Here is an 18,941-nt window from a genome sequence, read left to right as displayed (position 1 = left end):
GGCAGGCAGGAACAGTGGAGTCTAGGGGCGGGAGGTCCACCTCACGCCCGCCGCGGCGATATCGATACTCCGATCGAGATGGGAGATATCGATACTCCGCGCACTTCAAATCGCGAACTGGCGGTTTTCGCCGGCTGGAGAACGGCCGTTGGAAAATAACGGAGGCTCTTGATGAAGGAACCGGGATCGATCGCGCAAAAAATACTGCTTTTGCCTTCAACAATGCACGACTGTGATATTATACGCGTTTGATTAATTATGTAAAAATAGCAAACGCCAATGTGTGGTTTGTTTGTTGATGCGAGATGAACAGGTTTGGTCGCGCCCTTTTTTATCCGCAGCTTCTTTCTTCTCTATTTTCTCCCTCCCCCCCCCATTCCGCATTTATTTAGATTTAGATTTTTTTTAAGCTATCCGAAGGCTCGAAGGAGATTGAGTCAAAATGAAAGACAATTAGGGACAATTGAGAGAAAACGGAAGGGCCGAATGGCGTTTAAAGCTCGTCGTCGCAAAAGGTAAGAAGACTTTTTAACTCTCCGACAAAAAGGACATTAGATGATTATCGAGCTGAAACGTGTCACAACTCCCATCTCCCGCTTATTTTGTAGACGCGAAATGGAAGAGGAAGAGGAGGAAGGGAAAGAAGGTGGAGATGGTGCCTTGTTTATCAGGTATATCAGATGCATCTAAAATCTTAGAGGATCTCCTGGGCCGGGAACGTAGCTAGGCGCGACATAAAACTCTAGTCGATTCACTGCTTTGAATAAACTTAGCATATCTCGGGATGTAATCGACGTGTTCTGTCTCTCCGCTCTCGACGGACCGCGTCTCAGCTATTTTGACATTCAGATTTCTGTGCCTTATTTGCAGGCGCCTGCCCCGGGTGATTTAAAAATTTCTCGGAGAGAAGAATTCTCTTATTTTCTTTTTCCCGCGTCGAAGGTGAGACGCCTTGAACGTGCCTGGTCGTCTTTATCCTTTAAGGCCCGGTTTCACAAGTGTCGGTTAACTTTTAATCTTAGATTAACTCACTCTTCGTCTCTTTCTAAGGGGGACGTTAGAAGGAGACGAAGAGTGAGTTAATCTAAGATTAAAAGTTAACCGACACTTGTGAAACTGGGCCTAAAAGATGTAAGAAAATTTAAACGGTGAGCCGACGACGATAATTCCCTGTAAAAAAAAATTGCTCAATAGCGAATATCATGAAATTAATCTGAGCTTTAGCGCATAATGATAAATTGTCTCATATAGAAACCTGATAGGAAGAATGGATTCGATTGTGCCTCTAATTCGAGGCGCGAGGGATAAAACGGCGGCGCAGTTCCAGATAACGGTACCCGATCTCCTCCTGCAAGCCTGTCGTGAATCCAGTCTCGCGTGGAAGGCAGAAGGTCGTCTCGATCGGCTCGAGACTACGCTCCGCACCGCTTCCGGTCGGCTCCGCTTCCGGCCGGTTTGCCGAGCGACCGGCAACCAGGAGGCCGCATGCGCGGTAGTGAGGATCGCGATGCTTGCCAGACGAGTTCGACAGTTTGACCCCGGAGAATCGAGCATAGTTTGTTGGACCGGCACGTACGTGAGTTCGTACGGAGTTCGAGCCTCCAGACACTGGGTATAACGAAGGAGAGAACACGGAGGAGTCACGCAAGTCTCAGTTTTCAAATACAACGTTCTGCAATAAGGCGGCGATGCTAATTCCAATATACTATAACGATATAAGAAGAGGAACTAATTAGAACCGAAACACGAATATTGGTGTGTATACATTTATGTTATTGTGTTACTAATAACTATTTAGGTCTTCTTAACGATCTTTTTGAAATGCCAACCGGTTCGAACCGCTTTGTTCTTTTTTCACCGGCGGATTGAATTTAGTTTGCCTCGATTACAATTTATTTCATTGAATTTTATTAAATAAATCGATAAACTAATATCGCGATGGAGGAAAGATTGATTGCAAATCGAACGAAATCACAGTATAACTTTTAAAGACGAAGCAAAACGTAATCGTTTAAAGTTAAAACTGCCGAACTGAATATGTGACACATATATTTGAGAAACACTGGACCAAAAGGATAGTGCATTATCGTTAAGTGCGCTTTGAGATTTGGTCCGTTGACGCAATCACTCACACTTCGCTCGCGTGAGACAGTTCCTATCTCCCTTAAAAAGTCGTTCATACTTTACGTACATTATTGTACTGTGTTAAAAATAATACATATGATTTTATGGACTATACAGCCTTATTTGAACGCATGTAAATATATAATTTGTTACAAATGATAAAATTAAAAAAAGGAGGTATTGTACTAGCTGTTCAAATTTAAGCTTGACATTTCTATCGTAATATTTTTATTTATTAGAAGCAATAATCCTAGAGTGAAAATTGCGCGTTTTTAATTGAACGATTCTTTACTTTTTTAACAAAAAATGTTTTTTTCCTATACTCGAATACGAAAAACAAAGCGAAAGCTTACATCTGCTTCAACGAAATTAGATATTCCATAGCACAAACGTATTGAGTATAAGATAAAAATTATATTTTAGAGATAAAGATTGATGGACGTGGAATATCTCGACAAATTGTATTTTTTAAATTAATCTTAAAATTAAAATCACACGCAACGCGCGTGCGTGCATAATATCATTTTACTTATACCGTCCTGTTTTCTTAACTGCGCTTCTTATCGCCTGATTCAGCGCGCATAATGAGTTATGTTAGGACAGCACGAAAGGGGAAGAAATATCGGTGGGATATCCGGACACCACCTCCAGATACATCCTCCGGATACAAGATCCTGTTTAGCGTTCGAAACAAACAACTCAACCGTTAATGTTACATTATTTAAACGCGCCAAAGAGCGGTATTGTATTTACATGTATTTCAAAACAATGAAATTACATGCCGCGGTACGTTAAACCGATGTTTTCTTTTCGTTTGCCTGTCTTTTTATAAAACTTGCTTATCCTCGTTTGCATACATTATTCGTCTTGTAATAATTTCGTCGACTTGAAGAAAAAATTGCTGAATCGCGAAGCGCTGAATCGGTATACGCGTATCAGATTCGATACGATCACGATCTGATTTCTCGTTGACAGCGAAGCTGCACACTCGTCTCTCGGTCTTGCTGTATACCCGGTGTCGCTGGAGAGATGCATACTACGCGAAGAGCAATACGGAGATTCGCAAGGTCGATGAACCACCGCGACGACTTCAACGTCTCGTTCACCAAGCGCGGAGCATTTGGATTCGATTCACGACCTTTAACGCTGAACGAGAACGATGCTGCTGCTGTTGCTCCTCCTTCATGGAACATCACCGGTCGAGACTCGGTAAGGAACTTCGCGTTATCGCGAACGTTCGCGCGAAATTTCGGCACTTCGGCGAGAAAGGATCCACCCGAGCCGCGAGGTCTCCCCTTGTTCGGCACGATACTGTCCCTGATATCGGCCGGTGGCGCGGAGAAACTGCACGAATACGTGGACAAAAGGCACCGAGAACTTGGACCGGTCTTCAGGGAACGGATTGGACCGGTGCGAGCCGTTTTCGTCAGTTCGCCCGATGAATATCGTAAGATATTAATCGATCTCGCGGGCCCCACGCCGCAGCATTTCTTGCCGGAAGCCTGGAGGCTGTACAACGAGATCCGAGAGCAGTATCGAGGTCTGCTCTTCATGTATGTACAATGTTATTCTCCCATCGGTATGTTATTCTTCTGAAAAAGTCCAATAGAATTAGATAATATTAGATGAGATTACATACAAAATAACGTATCTAAAAAGTTTTTTTTATAAGACGCTTTAGAAGAATAAAAATTTCAATTTTTTAAAAATAATCTTTTAATAATTAAACGTATCGTTCGTCTGAGTTCTCTTTCTCTCAAGCGAAACAATTCGACTTATCGTAAAACAGTTCGATAACGAAAGAACGTTGGGTTTTTGGGATAGGGACGGACAAGAGTGGTGGCAACACCGGCAAATTCTCAATCAAGTGATGCTGAAGCCTCAACCAAAGACTTTTCTTGTACCGTGCCAGGAAGCTGCTGAAAATCTAGCGAGGAAATGGAAGACATTCAGTCAAACCAACTGTACAATACCGGACCTGGAACATCAACTGTATCAGTGGTCCATCGAGGGTAAACTTTAGAGAGCGATTGCGTGATAACATTTTTAACAGCAATTAATTTGCTGTTATTAATTATTAAATTATATATTTTCTTAAATAACATTTATATCATTTATTAGTGCATTACACGCACATTCGTCGATTACGTAAAATTATGATTAAATGATTAAACGATTATTCGCAATTGCGTAAAATTAAGATTAAACGATTAAATGATTATTCGCAATTAACAACAATGCTGATCGACGTGTCAATTCCCTTTATAGTGATGTTGGCGAGTCTGATAGGTTCGCGATGGCGGGATTGCGGGTCGGGAATACGTTCTGAGATAGAGTACGTGGCATTGATGTTACACCGGGTTTTCATATACTCCGCAACTCTTTCGATGATGCCGCCCAAGTTGGCGATGAAGCTCAAATTACCAGTGTGGACCAAGTTCGTTGAGACTGTCGATACGGTGCTGGACAAGGTGCAGAATCTGGTGCCGCATTTAATTCAGCTTGATGGCGACGGAGTTCTGAAAATGATTATGAATAACGGTGTTGACAACGATAAGGTCGACAGAATCATCACCGATTTCATTATAGCTGCCGGCGACACAGTACGTTTTTTAATTTATCAATATATACAGGATGTTCTGCGATTTATCAAAATTTAATTTTAAAAAAGGCACTATTCGTCTTAAAGCAAATTTTTCAAGGAATTAAAATGAATGATATAACAAGGCTTTATATGAAAAAGAGTTTATCTCCCTCTTTCCCTACGTTCTTAATTTATTTAAAATTGAATTATTAGTTTTTCTAGTTTGTATCACTAGTTACGAGAGATACATATGTATAATCTAAAATCTAAAATTTAAGTAAGGAGGAGAGGGGGGGATAATTATTCGCTAATTTGGCATTTGCAATTGAACTTTAGCCAAAAGTTATTTTAGTTGAAAAAGTCGATTTTAACTTCAAATTAATTGTTTTGAAATTGATATTATATATTCTTATTATTTTAATAATTAAAGCGATGGGACATTCTGTATAGCAAAATTATAATTCTGCGATCGCTTATTTAGACATCGGTTACCCTGCAATGGGCATTGCTATTGCTCAGTGGTCGCCCCGAGCTGCAAGATCGATTATTCCATGACATCAAAGACTTGTCACCGGAGGAACTTGCAAAACATATGCTGTTAAGGAGTACGTGGAAGGAAACTCTGAGGCTGCATCCCGTCGCGCCATTCCTTACGAGATACTTACCGGTGGACGCCACAATTGGCGGTTATTTTGTGCCAAAAGGGGTAAAAAAGAATCGTAAAATTAGCCCACTTGCAAATCATTCGCTCTCACGCCGAGCGAGCCGTTAGGTGAGATAACTAATTGAAAGAAATGACTTTCTTTTTTTTTTCTAGGAGTTAATTCTCATATCGCTTTATTCGAGCGGCCGCGATGAGAAATATTTTTCACGGCCTAACGACTTCTGGCCAGAAAGGTGGCTGAGAGTGACCGAAGATTCACGCGACTATCAGGGAGTGAAAGACGCACGTGCCAGTGTACCATTCGCGGCAGGCTTGAGGAACTGCATCGGTCGCAGACTCGCGGAAACCCAATTGTCTCTTACGTTGGCGCAGGTGAGTCACCAATCGTGCAATTAATTCCAATTCGTGACTAAAGCCGTATATTGTTTCCTTGTAGCTCATTAAAAATTTCAAGATTGAGTGCGAAAATCGAGACAGCATTAAGATGATTTTGCATTTGATCTCCGTGCCATCAGAACCAGTCAAACTGAAGCTGACTGACAGAAAAGTATAACGAAGACGTTAAATGATTACGACTGACGACAATTTTATTATTGACGCGATGTAAGGAATTAAATTGTATATATATATATAATTCATTATATTTGTCGAATGCGTATATATACGCGTTCATAAACACATATAGGGTGTTTTATAGAGGGTATCCTGTACAAACCGATACTATCCTATTCCTTATAAAAAAAATAAGTATCTTTTTCTTTAGTGAAATTTCCGGATTGTTATCGAGATATCTAATTTTTTAAATAAGCCAATATGCATAGTGCATTTATTACATCTTGATTCCCCGTATTTCAGTAATTCTGTTTCAATTAAGTTTAATATTTATATATTTATAATAAAATATCTGAAAAAATATCTTGAATTAACATTAGTCGAAAGAATATTTCGCTGTCAAACGAATTTATTTTATGTCAATTCAAATAAAATTTCATAAATTTTATTATAAAAATTGTAAATAGGCTTATATGGCAGGAGTACTAAGATTTTTACACAAAGAATTATATTATGCAAGAAAAATCGAGAAATGCACTTTGTATTGGCATATTAAAAAAGAGATATCTCAAAAAGACTATATATTACTTATGAGACACCCTTAAAAATAGGTGAAGCATCCAGAAAAGCGAATGTACAAGAGCAGTTTGTTCTCATGATTTTTATCTACAATACACATAATTATATCTTTGAGACATTTCATGAACAGAATTTATTGTATATTTTTAAATACAAAAAAACATTAATACATGGAAGATGATGATTTTATAAGTATTTCTATTTGTTAACTGTATTATGTATAAATGCTTGGAACATCTTAACATATGTACAGAATTAATATACATATGTAACGAGAGATGTTTAATGATAGTTACAAGCATATGTGTCTCTGAAAAAGATGCCTCTAGTAATATCAAAAATGCATATCTAATAAGATAAATGTTAAACAAACCGTTAAATGCATCAATGTTTAATATTAATAACATTACTTAAACTCTGATAAACTTCACAAATATCACAGATATGATTTTATGTCTGCATTTCGATTACATGATTTTCTTGAACTTTATTGGCTTGAACTTTTTACATTGTTTTGAAACACACGATCTTGATTCTTTTTATAATTTATTCAGACTTTTATGTTTGAGATGCAATGAGACGAGTAGTTTATACAAATACATTCAAAAATAAAGAGAATTTTTTGAATTCTATCATTGCTGCAAGTAACATTGTTGCTGCAGATGTACAAGAGATACGACAATCACTTTTGCAACAAATTGAATTTTGCATAAGAAAAATGGTGATCGTATCGAAAACTTATCAACATTTATCTGACTAACTATGCGTTTTCGACATTATTGCTACAACATTTTTTACTCCACTTCACCTCTCCTATCACCTTTATTAAAAAGATTATTTTTTTCAGAGACGTCCTGTATAATTATCTATCAAATAATCTCGCCATTAGAAATGCGCCATGCTTATACAAAGAATTTCCATAAAAAGATTCCGGAGAATAGAGCAAACATAAATTAATGATAAAAAAGCCAAGTTTACTCTATTCTTATCTTAGAGCCCATTCTTCGAAGATTTATATTGTACAGATTGAAAAATCATCCTTATTCATCATAATTGCACTGATCCGAATTCGATAACTGTCTTTCCAATGTCTTTAACATTGGCACAACACATCCATGATTATGTCCTTGATCTCGCATAGTAACTCGTCGAAGACATTGGTGATGTAGAACTCACGGAACGTCCGCATCGTTTCACTCCACGACATTTTCGCGGTTAATAAGCTCCTGACACAATAAGATCTAAATTCGTGGCAGGAGTGGTTCCTGGCCCAACGCCAAGCTCGACAGATGGTCTCGTGATTGAGCTTATTTAAGGATTTCTCAGTCAGCGTGTCCACCAGGTCCGGCATGAGGAAATAGTCGGCCAGCAGCACAGCGTCCAGCAGCGACTCGATGCTTCGATTCTCGAACGTATATACAATGCTAGCGGCACCGCTCGCCGCTAGTATCAGCGTCTTCAGACCGTCGCGCGACGCGTCCCTCAATCGTATTCGTTTTTTACTCGACTCGCTGAAGTTACCCTCCAGCATGACGGAGAAGACGGGCGAGCACTTGCATAGCATTCGCCTGCAAGCCTTAATGGTCGTGCCGTCATCCAGCTCGAACGTCACCATCGAGGATACAGGTGATTTCGTACGATTTCTCTCGCCGAAAGGTAATCTCGGGTAATCGCACAGCTCGCCGACCTTTGTCATCGTTTCAGTGGTCGAGTAATCGTCCGAATGGATCTCAAGCGTTTTCGCCAACTGGCAGATTGACCAGATCGCCCGCTTGTGTAACTTATGCGACGAATCTGCCAGCAGATCGAATATCAGTTGCAGTCCACCGCATTTCTTCAGCAAGCACTTGAGGGTACACTGTGTTTTAATGAGAAGCGGTATCGATACCGCGGTCAGCAGTTTGTGCTCCTTTTCGCCGCGCTGCAATATAAACGATAGCTGCCCGATGGCACCGCCGGTTTCCGCCACCGTGCGCAAATAGGACGTGCATTCTTCCGTTTCCGGCAGAGTTTGCATTTCAAATACCAATCCCTGCTTCAGCAACGGCATGAAATACACTGGGTTCCTGGACAAAGTGAATTAGGAAAAATATAAACGTTATGCGAATGAAATCTTTCTAAAACGACGAATATAAATGCGAAACGAACAATTGTGTAAACGCGAAGTTTATAATTTGAGAAATCTTACCCCATAATTCTCGTCAATATTTTGATTGCGGTGCTTTTTAGGGCGTTTTGCTTTTTTGTGTATTTTATATAATCCATCAACGATTTGATGGTCGTGGACTCAGCCAATTTGTCGATGGGCTTAACGGAGAGACTCAGTCTACTCAGCAGAAATAACGTATAGTATTCACAAGCATTCGTTTCCGAAGATGTCTCAGAGTTGAGAGAAGAAGAATCGGAATCAGCTTCGACAGTTGTTAGTGATTTGTAGCTCTTAGGGGAAGCAGCTTCTTCCTCTACAACAGAACATGCGGAAGCATTAATTTAATTTAAACGAATGACTTGAATATACTTTGTCCAAGATCTTAATTGCGATCAAATTACATGTAGCAAAATAAAAAAATTCTGTCTACGGAAATAAAGAAAGATAATGTACCTTCGTTATCGCATTCTTTATCGCTGTAAACCGGGCTGTAAACGTCATCTTCGAGATCATCAATTTCTGCGTTGAAGTCGAAATAAGGTGGCAAGGGCGGTGTGCTAGGTGACGACGAGGAGGAGGCACTTGTAGCGCTCCTCGGACTCCAATCGTCGCGGTAGTAATCCATACTGTATCTGAATTGCAAAGTGATTCAATGTAGTTAATTCCAATATAAACTCAAGATTCGGATGTTATATATCCTAAATATACATATTATGTAATTTATTTCACCTCGAAGTGGAGTACTTGGAAGGTTTCTTGTAACAATCCTCGATCAGGTAGTCGCTGGAACGTTTTCTCGATGCGCTGTTCCTTTCGCTGTTCTTAGCTACGACATTCGTCAGTTTCGCTACTAGAACCTCCAATATGCCGTGTCTCGTCAGAATGTCGAGGCCGATTTCGTCGTGGATGAACAGTGAGAGAGCTTCCAACAATTTGAGATGGTGATGTTCGTGCTCCGGCTTGTTCAACAGCGCCAGGATAACCTGCAATCCATCGCTCTGCCTGATCTTGTCTCGATTTACTGCTTCTCGACAAAACAAACACAGGCTAGTCAGCATCTCCTTGCACAGAAGGTTGGAGTTGGCGTCCGCCGTGTTTATCAACGCTATGAGCTCCTCGACCGTGCCAGAAATACCCAGATTTAATCGACATTCCGCTATCTGACAGAGAGCATAAAGGCATTTAACAGCCATCTTATTGTTGCCCGCGCTACAGCAACGCATAAGACACTTGTAGCCCCACATGTTCTTGTTCACAAGCATCTGTTGGCCGCATCGCGAATCTAAAGTGTCGAGAAATGTACACATAGCCTTCAAGCACGCGTCCACGAGTCTGCCGTACTTAGCATCCACATTGGACCTCTCTTCGGCCGTAACGAATAATTGAGCAATCAGCTTGACGATTTCCAACTCCACCATCGTCTCCCTAATGTTTTTGTAAACGTTCCAGATATTCCTGCAAATGGTAATAGAATATATAATTGAAACAGATACCTATAATTGTAACATAAAATGCGTGAAATTTATAATGAAATAAATACAGTTGAAACAAATACAGTAAAAGAGAAATTACATTTATGGAATCGAGAATAATTTTGTACCTTACAGCTCTGACAGCCATGCAATAAGTTTGAACGTCGGTTTTTGACGTTAGGAGTGCCACAAGTGCTTTCATTACTCCAGCATTGCATAATTCTTCAGCGTGCCAGCTACATTCCGATAAGTTACTGACGAGCCTGCAAGCACGGCAGTGCAGCATGGCATTCCACTCGAGGTTTTCTATTATGAATACTACGTTGAATCCTATCTTGCTGTTCTTTACCTGAAATTTTACAATTTACTTATACACAATAAAAAAAAAAAAAGACTTTTTGTTATCCTTTATTATCATCTTCTGTTTTATCATTTATTTTAATTTGACATCTTCTTACGTATTCTTTCATCTATTTGGTATAGACATATTTTTATTAATATTATTATTATTAGCATTATCACAAATATAACATAAAGTAATATACTAATGTTTCCATATCATTTCTCTTATTTTTTTTTACACATTGTCAACTTTACTTCATGTTATATATTTCCTATACACTCGTCCATATAGTGCATTGCCCTAATCTAATCTCATCTATATTATGAATCAGTTGAATGCTCCTAAGGTGACTGTTCTCTTCCTGTTCTTCCACTCACATTTACCACATGATATACGACCATATCAGACCAAAGAAAGTAAGTGAAACACAGAGAGCAAAAATATCTATATCCTGCGTCTGAATAGAATAAGAATGAGGATCGAAAAGAAATATTTGATCTATTGTACCTCCTGTATTTTTCATCTTGTTTCCTTTGCTTCTGCTCTCTAATTATATATTTATTTTGAGCGCAGAAAAAATGACTTTATGCAGCTTTATAGAACATATCTCTTACAATATACTTGATAAACTTAGGCGGCAATTATTTTATATAATACGGACTGCATTATTATATTAGCAAAGAAATGGAAGAAAATTATTAATTAAAATGACTTTTACAAATAAGTTGTCTGTCCAGCAAGTTTTATATGTCTTGCATGTATATCACAGTAGAATTTTTTTTATTATTATAAAAATATAATAATAAAATATTGTTTCTCTTTCTCTCCAATGTCTAAATTATATGCTTACTTCGAATACAAAAACTATAAAGAACAGACCTCATGTATATTCAGAAGGCACTTAGATATTCATATATTATGATTGTTAGATATACATGTATCATGATTGTTAATCTATTATGATTATTAGATAGAATGATTGGCCAATATTGCTTCGGAGTATATTTCTTTATATGTTGTCTCCAAAACAACGTTGACAAGCCTATTCAGACGTAATAAGGTCTAATCGGAGGAAACCAACTCCAAATTGAGAAAGCATCAACAACGATTCCTACACCTGGAGTAGAGCGAAAAGAGCATACCTTCTCCCTGACGTCGTCGGTCATGCAAACGTCCGCGAGTATGCTCAGGCTCCGGTCGACGATCCGGTGGTTCTCGCAGCGAAGAAGCTGGACGAGGATGTCGAGGCAGTTGGCCCGCTTCGCGAACTCCCTGCATCGCTTCGGGTCACTCTTGAGCTGGTCGAGGTATACGGCGATGCCGCGCTGGTTGCCCGCGCGGAAATACCTCGCCAACGTCGACTCGTCCGGCAGGGCCTTCGGCAGCGACGCGGCCGCGGTGTCCTGGTGGCGCGACGCCGCCGACGAGAATCGGGCGGATGTCTGCGAGCCGCGCGACATTACTGCGTCGTCAAAATGGTCAAAATCGCATCGTCCACTCTATGAACGCGGGGCGAGGGGGCGCGCGCACATCTCCGTCGTCGTTGCGTGCCGTGAACCACCACCGATCATGTAACTCCGAGCGGAACACTTCGCTGCCCTTCGCTCATTCCGATTCCGCGTGAACTGAGGTGAACTAGCGTGGCGTGAACCTACTTCGCGAGTCACAAAGCGATCACGTGTCGATCCATGTCGATCGAAGACACAGGTTATATATGATCGCACGAACTGTCAGGAGCACGCGAAACGTCAGGAACATTTCACACTTTTCACTTTTTACATTCTTTCTCACCCCCCGCTACGGGGAAAAAATTACATGATCGCTGCCCTACTGGGTGTCCGCGAAATGGAGAAATAGAAGAGGACCGTGCGATGAATTTTTCGCACGCTATAGGCTGACGCGCATGCGTGAGGCACGACCACGTGACTCCGTTTTCTGGTATCCAGAATCCAGTGTTTCGAAAAAAGTTGTTAATTTGTCGTCTTCTATCGTATCTATATTTCTTTTATTACTTTATATTTTTTTATATCTAGAATATATTTCCATTTAATGTAATGATTTATTTAATTTTTAATTACAAGCAAGAAAGTGCTTATTACGCATAAATTAAAAGTGCAAAATCAAATTTTAATTTGTCAGAAATAGGTTTGGGTTTGGATAGATTTTTTTGGGGTGTGGGAGTGCAGGGGAAAGGGTGGAGGCCCTCCCCCGCAAACTTTTAAATTTCTTTTATACTATATATAAATATACAAGAATCATTTTTCAAAACTCTTATTTATTTCAAATTTTGCTTACTTTTACATCACTGCGCATAATGCTTTCTCTGATGCTCATGTATTTACTTGTACCCTGTCGATATAGAATATTTCTTAACCCGAAAAATTGTCACTTTTAGTACTTTATAACTTTTGTTTCTACTTGAGAGCGACGATTTTAGCTTTTATATTCGAATTTAACACCCCAAAATACATAATATATTGTTAAATTTCAGGCAAATTAGTAAGAAAGCCACTTTCCTTCACATTCATCATCCTTCACTTTCCTCATCATCATCAAATTTGGTTTCAGGTTCCCTTTTGATATTCATGGAAGGACACGTGTGGATATTTTTCCTTCGCCTGAGCAACGAATAATGCCTGGCTATCGAACCCGTTCCGCATAACATAAATTGTTTGCAGTTTGGGACACTGCTCGAGAATTGCGAAACTATATCTATAATCCGACATATAATTCAAGTATATTCGTCTTAAGTTTTTACACAGTGTCAGATCTTCATAGACATTGTTATTGAACATCACATAGGAATTTATGAAATTGACTTCTTCTAAACGTTGACAGGAGGAAAACAATCTATGCGAGCTATGCTTATCGATTGTGCAATATTTGTTCCTATAACAAAAGTCATACTATTATATGCAGTTTTTCAATCACAAAAAGAAAATCAACAACCGTTTCATGGTGCTTGCAAGAAATGTAAACACACACATTTTGATAAAGAATAATGTTTTAAAAGAAAATTTAGCACACACGTACGTCTTCACGTCACACATCTTCACGTCCATCATTGTCAGTTTTCGTAAATTCTTGCATTCAGCGAGGGCATGAATACCTCGCGATGTAATTAAATTGCACGATAAATCTATTATTTCCAAGTCTGGACACGAATTTTTTAACTGTATTGTAATTGCGTCTGAAACGTGTTCTCTATAACCCCAATAGTTAAGCATGCTTAGATTTAAGTCACGCATTCGACGAGTTTTTTGCAGTATTTCACAAAGAGATTCAGCTCTTATACATGACCCTCTAAGATCTAATTTCTCTAGAAATTCTAGATTTCCGAGACTCGAAACTTCTTGGTCCATTCCCTCCAGAGCACAATAACTGAGATCCAATACTGAAAAAAAACCCAAAAAATGTATATATTGGTCATATATAGTTTATCTGTAATCTTAACAATCATATTTATTTACGTACCTTTCAAATTTTTGCATATCTCTGAAATTTTTAATAGAGATAATTTGTCAACAAAATTGCGACTTAATCGTAAGTGCGTTAAACCATCGCCGCAACTCTGAAGAAAGTTTACGAAATCCGGAGCAGAAATGCTGCTCGCTGTAAGATCCAACTGTTGTAAATATTTACATTTAGATGCGAAATAAAACAGAATTTTATCATAACAAAAGGATGAATCCCTAGAGTACTCTTTTTTTAAATTTCGTAAATTCAAACATTTGAAGAGAAAAGGATCCTGTGTTAAATTATTGAGGCGTTTATTTACTTTGCTGATACGGCAAAACGACCTCATATCCAAGTATTTTAATATTATTAGTATTATTTCATCCTGCAAAAACAAAATATAAAATTTTAATACATGAGATTATATTACGATAAATTATTACGAGAAATGAAATATTCTTCGAATATTTTACAGAAAGCGCAGAAAAACTGTCAAGTTGCTCCTTGGATTTTCCCGAAGAGAATTCGATATCTTCTATAAATTTTACATAATTCCAATGAATTCTTAATAAAGGGTGATTCACATATTCCTGCTTAGAAGATGGCACATCTTCCTCTCGAGATACTTGCTTGTGCACGAGCTTGCTCTTGTGAAAACTCGTTGCTACATCGCTGCAAATAACATTGAAACACATTTTCATTATTAAGTAAATAAAATAAGATTGAATATTACTTAATGTCGACAATTATAGTACCTTTTATAAATAACGCAATATTTTGGAAATTCCTTTTGAAGCTCAAGTATATCCAAGTACGCATTTTCATAATCACCTGTTGTATTAAACGGGTCAAACAATAATTCACAGAAATTCCGAGAGCCTGTGTCTATAAAATGTCGTCCTTTTTGAATTCTTGAGAATTTTTCAGACCAACGAGAAGAACAAAATCTCTCTGAACAAGAATGTCGTCGTGCCCGAATGCGGTATAAGAGATGAGTTATACTCTTATCTTCAGGATTTTTAGAAAAAATCAACTTTGATGTACCGATCAGCATCACAGCATCTAGCTGTGTGCAAGAGTTGGATATAAATTGTAGTCTAAGCATTTTGGTTTTAAAGTTACAAGACTGTAAAAGCGGAGAAAATATCCGTGATCCCGAACGTGTACGTTCGGTTACCCAACAAATTTCGTAGAATTCAGGCGGTCGATCCCATAATAAAATCCACCGACTCTCATCTTCAGAATCTTGAGCCCAAATTTCAGTTACGTTCCCAGAATTATATACTTCATATATAGAGATTCTGATTGGATATACAGCTTCATGAAATTTGAGATCTTCAAAATAGAAAATTTAATTATAACCTTTTCTGAACACAAACATTTTCCGTAACAATATCTTATTTATCAATTCAAATGTTACATACCAATATGATGAAGATAATAATCTTTGTGATACTTTAGTACAAAAGTATATGGCACTTGTTTCTGCCATGGAGATATTGAAATATCGAAATCACATGTTTTCTGTATTAAAGAGTAAAAAAAAGTACTGAATATTACCAAATGTTGTAGCATAAATTAGATTTTGCGATTATATACTTTCTATAGAACAGAAAATACACATACCGAAAGAAAATCTTCATGGCTTGGAAAATTGCTAGGTGTTCCAATTATATTATTACGAATATTACTTATGCTAGCAGTATTCTTACAGTTTCTTGTGGATATATTGCTATCCTTCACAAATTGATATATGAAATCAACATAATCCTCTCCTACCGCTACTCTGTCAGTATAAGGATATCTGACATCATTCTCGCAATGTGAAGAATGATAATTGGATGTCATATTCTCGCTCTTAAAAAAGATGGAAAATATAAAGTAGAGTATAATAAAATGTAATAATGTAATAATCTGTGTTTTGTTAGCCATATATGTCACACAAAACGCTACCCAGGTAGCACATATTAGTTTTATATACGTTTTTTGAACGTATACGTAGTTTCATAACCGTAAAGAACTATTAAGAAACGTTGGAAGAAAAATGTTTTTGAAACCATGATTTAAAGAAACGTATCTTTTACGTTTCTACAGTTAACAAAAATATTTGTTAAATTTTTTCTTTCAAAATTATAATTTGCTTCATCTATATGTAATAGTTTTAATAGCTTTTTTTAAAACATTTAAATTTATATTGCATTAATTATTGCAAAAAATAAGTTATTTTATCCATGCACATATTATATCCACTTATTTACTTAAATTAATTTTGTCCTACCGGTCTTAATCTATTTGTCATCGGACAAATCTGAGCTTAGAAAACTTCCAACAATTGCAAAATAAATGTTCTACTGAACGTGGCCATTGAAAGTACATTTATATGTTTGTTATGTTTTAAAGAACTTCCTGATGGTGCACATCAGTAGTGTAATAACTAAGTTAGAGTGAGACAAATATATTTTGTTTCACTCTAACTTATTGCACAAATGTGCACCAGTTCAGGAATTTCTTCGAAAAAGAATAGCGCCATAGATAATATAAACTTCTAGAACATTCTCACGTATGTCTCAAAGACGTCATAAACACGTCAAAAGACATAAAAAGTAGGAATTTTTAAATTTCTTTATCATTAAAAAAACGTTTCTATAATAGTTTTTTAAACGTTATTTTATCGGAAAAGAAACGTTCCATTGAACGTTTTTCGAGTGGACATTTTTACTCATGAGAAACGTTTCTAGAAATCGGTTATAAAACGTTTCGGAAAAACGCTTATAAAACATTTCTGAAACGTGTATGTGCCTGGGTATATATTTGGTATCATACAGGGTGAGTTTTATTTCGTGTGTCAATTAATAAATTATCTCCACCGATTATCTCAAAAAGTATTGGTTTATTGGGTAAATATTTTAGATAAAAGTTGAAGGGTTCAGAGAGAACCAATAAACGATCTTATTAGATTTCAGGTCCGACCGAGACCGTGTTCGGCCTAGTTAAATTTTTTAAATGGGAAACCCCATCTCCTCTTGGGGTTTTCATGTATATACACGAATATTAAAAAAATTAGGGTATTATTGCAACAGTATATTCTTGAGATCAATTTAAGTCAAAAAGTCCAGTACCACTTTTTCCTCCGACAAACAATTATTGAGATATCGTAAGCTAAACAATTGAAAAAATTACAAAGTTTTCTTTAAATATCTCAAATAAAGTATAAAACAAATGAAAAATGTTTCAGACAAAAGTTGTTCAAATTAATTAGTATAGAAAGAGACGATCAATATAATAAAAAATGGGGGTTTTTATTTTAAAAAATTTGACTTGAGCCCTACTGGGGCTTAACACGCGCCCCGGACTCAAAATCTAATATATGCTAATATAAAAGATCGCGGCGCCTATTGAACCCTTCGATCCGTCCAACTTTTATCTGAAACATTTTTCCAATAAATCTTTCTGTGGCAAAGATAATTGGCCCATGAAATAAAACTCACCCTATATATTTATTATAATTATATTACAAAGATTCATATCTACTTGTATAGATTTATTACCTTGCTTCCACGTGGACCACGTGTTGAAATGACTCCTTCTTTTTCTCTTTTATTGGCTCCAGCTGCTTTTCAGCGGACAATACGGCCAGATTTGCCACTGTTTGTTAACAAAGTCTGAATCACTGTTAGCGTAGCGAAGTCTAAATAGAAATTATTGGGAGTCTGAGTGGAAATCAATGCAAAAGAAATTTTCCTTCCGGACAAAACACGTCCGAACTGGTCCGCGCACGTTGAGCGAATTGTGTTGAAATGACGATACGAAATACGATGAATGGGCGCGTTCAGCAGACCAAGCCGCTGAGTAGCAGTCGAACGTGATTGGGCGCGTTCAGCAGACACAACTGTTGAGTTTGTCTTATCAACACTGTGCGTTGATTGGTTGGTTCTAAATGTAAGAGCCAATCACGTTCGACTGCTACTGAGCGGCTTGGTCTGCTGAACGCGACCATTGGTTCTTACTTTTAGAACCAACCAATCAATGCAGAGTATTGATAAGACGAACTCAACAGTTGCGTCTGCTGGGTCATGTTCCAAAACTCACTCTAGTTAACTAAAATGCTATAGTGTACGTGACGTAAACTATAGATTTTAGTTACCCAGAGTGAAGTTTTGGAACATGACCCTGAACGCGGCCAATGAGACAGGCAGTGACGGAACAGTGATCGCTCGTGGCGCTACTTGCAGTGCGCTGTCGGTAAACACAGCGGCCTGTATTACCGATAAAGATCCGGCATTTCACGAAAACTTGTAAGTTTATTTCGCTTGCTTCCATACTGCCAGTAGGTATCACAGACATGTGTACACGATACTAGAAATCGGTCCGAGTTTCGGTTTAAGCCAATCAACTTGCAGCTCTTACAGAAAAGCAGCAGTTTCATTGGCTTAAACCGAAACTCGGACCGATTTCTAGTATCGTGTACACAGTAGGTATCACAGACATCTATATTATAATTAGAGTGTAAAGCCCGGTGTCCACGATGCTAGAACTGTGTCCAAGTTTCGGTTTAAGCCAATGAAACTGCTGCTTTTCTGTAAAGCCTTGTGTACACGATACTAGAAATCGGTCCGAGTTTCGGTTTAAGCCAATCAACATGCAGCTCTTACAGAAAAGCAGCAGTTTCATTGGCTTAAACCGAAACTCGGACCGATTTCTAGTATCGTGTACACAAGGCTTAACTCTATATATTTTAATATAGATGTTTAATTTTATATACCATACCAATAGATTTCGAAAACACCCGAAAAACCCATCGATATATAGTATGGACTGCGCACAGGTATAGAAAAATATGACCGGCGACTCACACCGGTGGAAGAAAAGAGATAGCGACTGGTAGAGGTCAAGCTGTCCTTTTCTATCCAGTGCGTACAGACAAAGAGGGAACGAGGTAGAGGTCAACTCTACCGGACACTTTTTGAAGGCTTTCATATAGGGATCGCGTAGTCCATACTATATGTCGATGGAAAAAC

General features: G+C 38.0%; 3 protein-coding genes across 4 annotated transcripts; 1 reads left to right on the top strand and 2 right to left on the bottom strand.

The window, feature by feature from the left end:
* Nucleotides 1-92: 92 nt before the first annotated feature.
* Sad (Cytochrome P450 family protein sad) lies at nt 93-6,823 on the top strand. Its single transcript, XM_071702329.1, has 10 exons — nt 93-515; nt 609-671; nt 871-942; nt 1,328-1,755; nt 3,100-3,677; nt 3,949-4,136; nt 4,393-4,727; nt 5,190-5,414; nt 5,526-5,744; nt 5,809-6,823. The coding sequence occupies exons 5-10, from the start codon at nt 3,154-3,156 to the stop codon at nt 5,923-5,925; spliced, it is 1,608 nt and encodes a 535-aa protein (XP_071558430.1). The 5' UTR covers nt 93-515; nt 609-671; nt 871-942; nt 1,328-1,755; nt 3,100-3,153; the 3' UTR covers nt 5,926-6,823.
* On the bottom strand, nt 6,622-12,373 carry Rnb (R and B). The gene is made up of 6 exons (XM_071702323.1): nt 11,610-12,373; nt 10,253-10,473; nt 9,382-10,107; nt 9,106-9,284; nt 8,692-8,965; nt 6,622-8,569 (listed from the first exon to the last, which is right to left on the bottom strand). The coding sequence occupies exons 1-6, from the start codon at nt 11,925-11,927 to the stop codon at nt 7,597-7,599; spliced, it is 2,691 nt and encodes an 896-aa protein (XP_071558424.1). The 5' UTR covers nt 11,928-12,373; the 3' UTR covers nt 6,622-7,596.
* Nucleotides 12,374-12,722: 349 nt separating this feature from the next.
* Nucleotides 12,723-17,695, bottom strand: LOC139770406 (F-box/LRR-repeat protein 4-like). 2 transcript variants are annotated; one of them, XM_071702328.1, is made up of 9 exons: nt 17,472-17,695; nt 15,550-15,780; nt 15,348-15,447; nt 14,679-15,258; nt 14,397-14,595; nt 14,246-14,308; nt 13,942-14,092; nt 13,501-13,861; nt 12,723-13,356 (listed from the first exon to the last, which is right to left on the bottom strand). In XM_071702328.1, exons 2-9 carry the CDS (start codon nt 15,769-15,771, stop codon nt 13,032-13,034), a joined length of 2,001 nt encoding a protein of 666 aa, XP_071558429.1. In that variant the 5' UTR covers nt 15,772-15,780; nt 17,472-17,695; the 3' UTR covers nt 12,723-13,031. The 2 variants fall into 2 exon arrangements, with proteins under 2 accessions (XP_071558429.1, XP_071558428.1); XM_071702327.1 differs by having other exon boundaries at nt 13,942-14,308.
* Between the last annotated feature and the right edge of the window lie 1,246 nt (nt 17,696-18,941).

Source organism: Temnothorax nylanderi, unplaced genomic scaffold (genome assembly GCF_030848795.1).
Source record: "Temnothorax nylanderi isolate EJ_2023f unplaced genomic scaffold, tnyl_v1.0 TNYL_tig0029_pilon, whole genome shotgun sequence".
NCBI lineage: Eukaryota > Metazoa > Arthropoda > Insecta > Hymenoptera > Formicidae > Temnothorax > Temnothorax nylanderi.
Note: the sequence above shows the minus strand (reverse complement) of the source record. Positions and strands in the feature narration are given on the sequence as shown.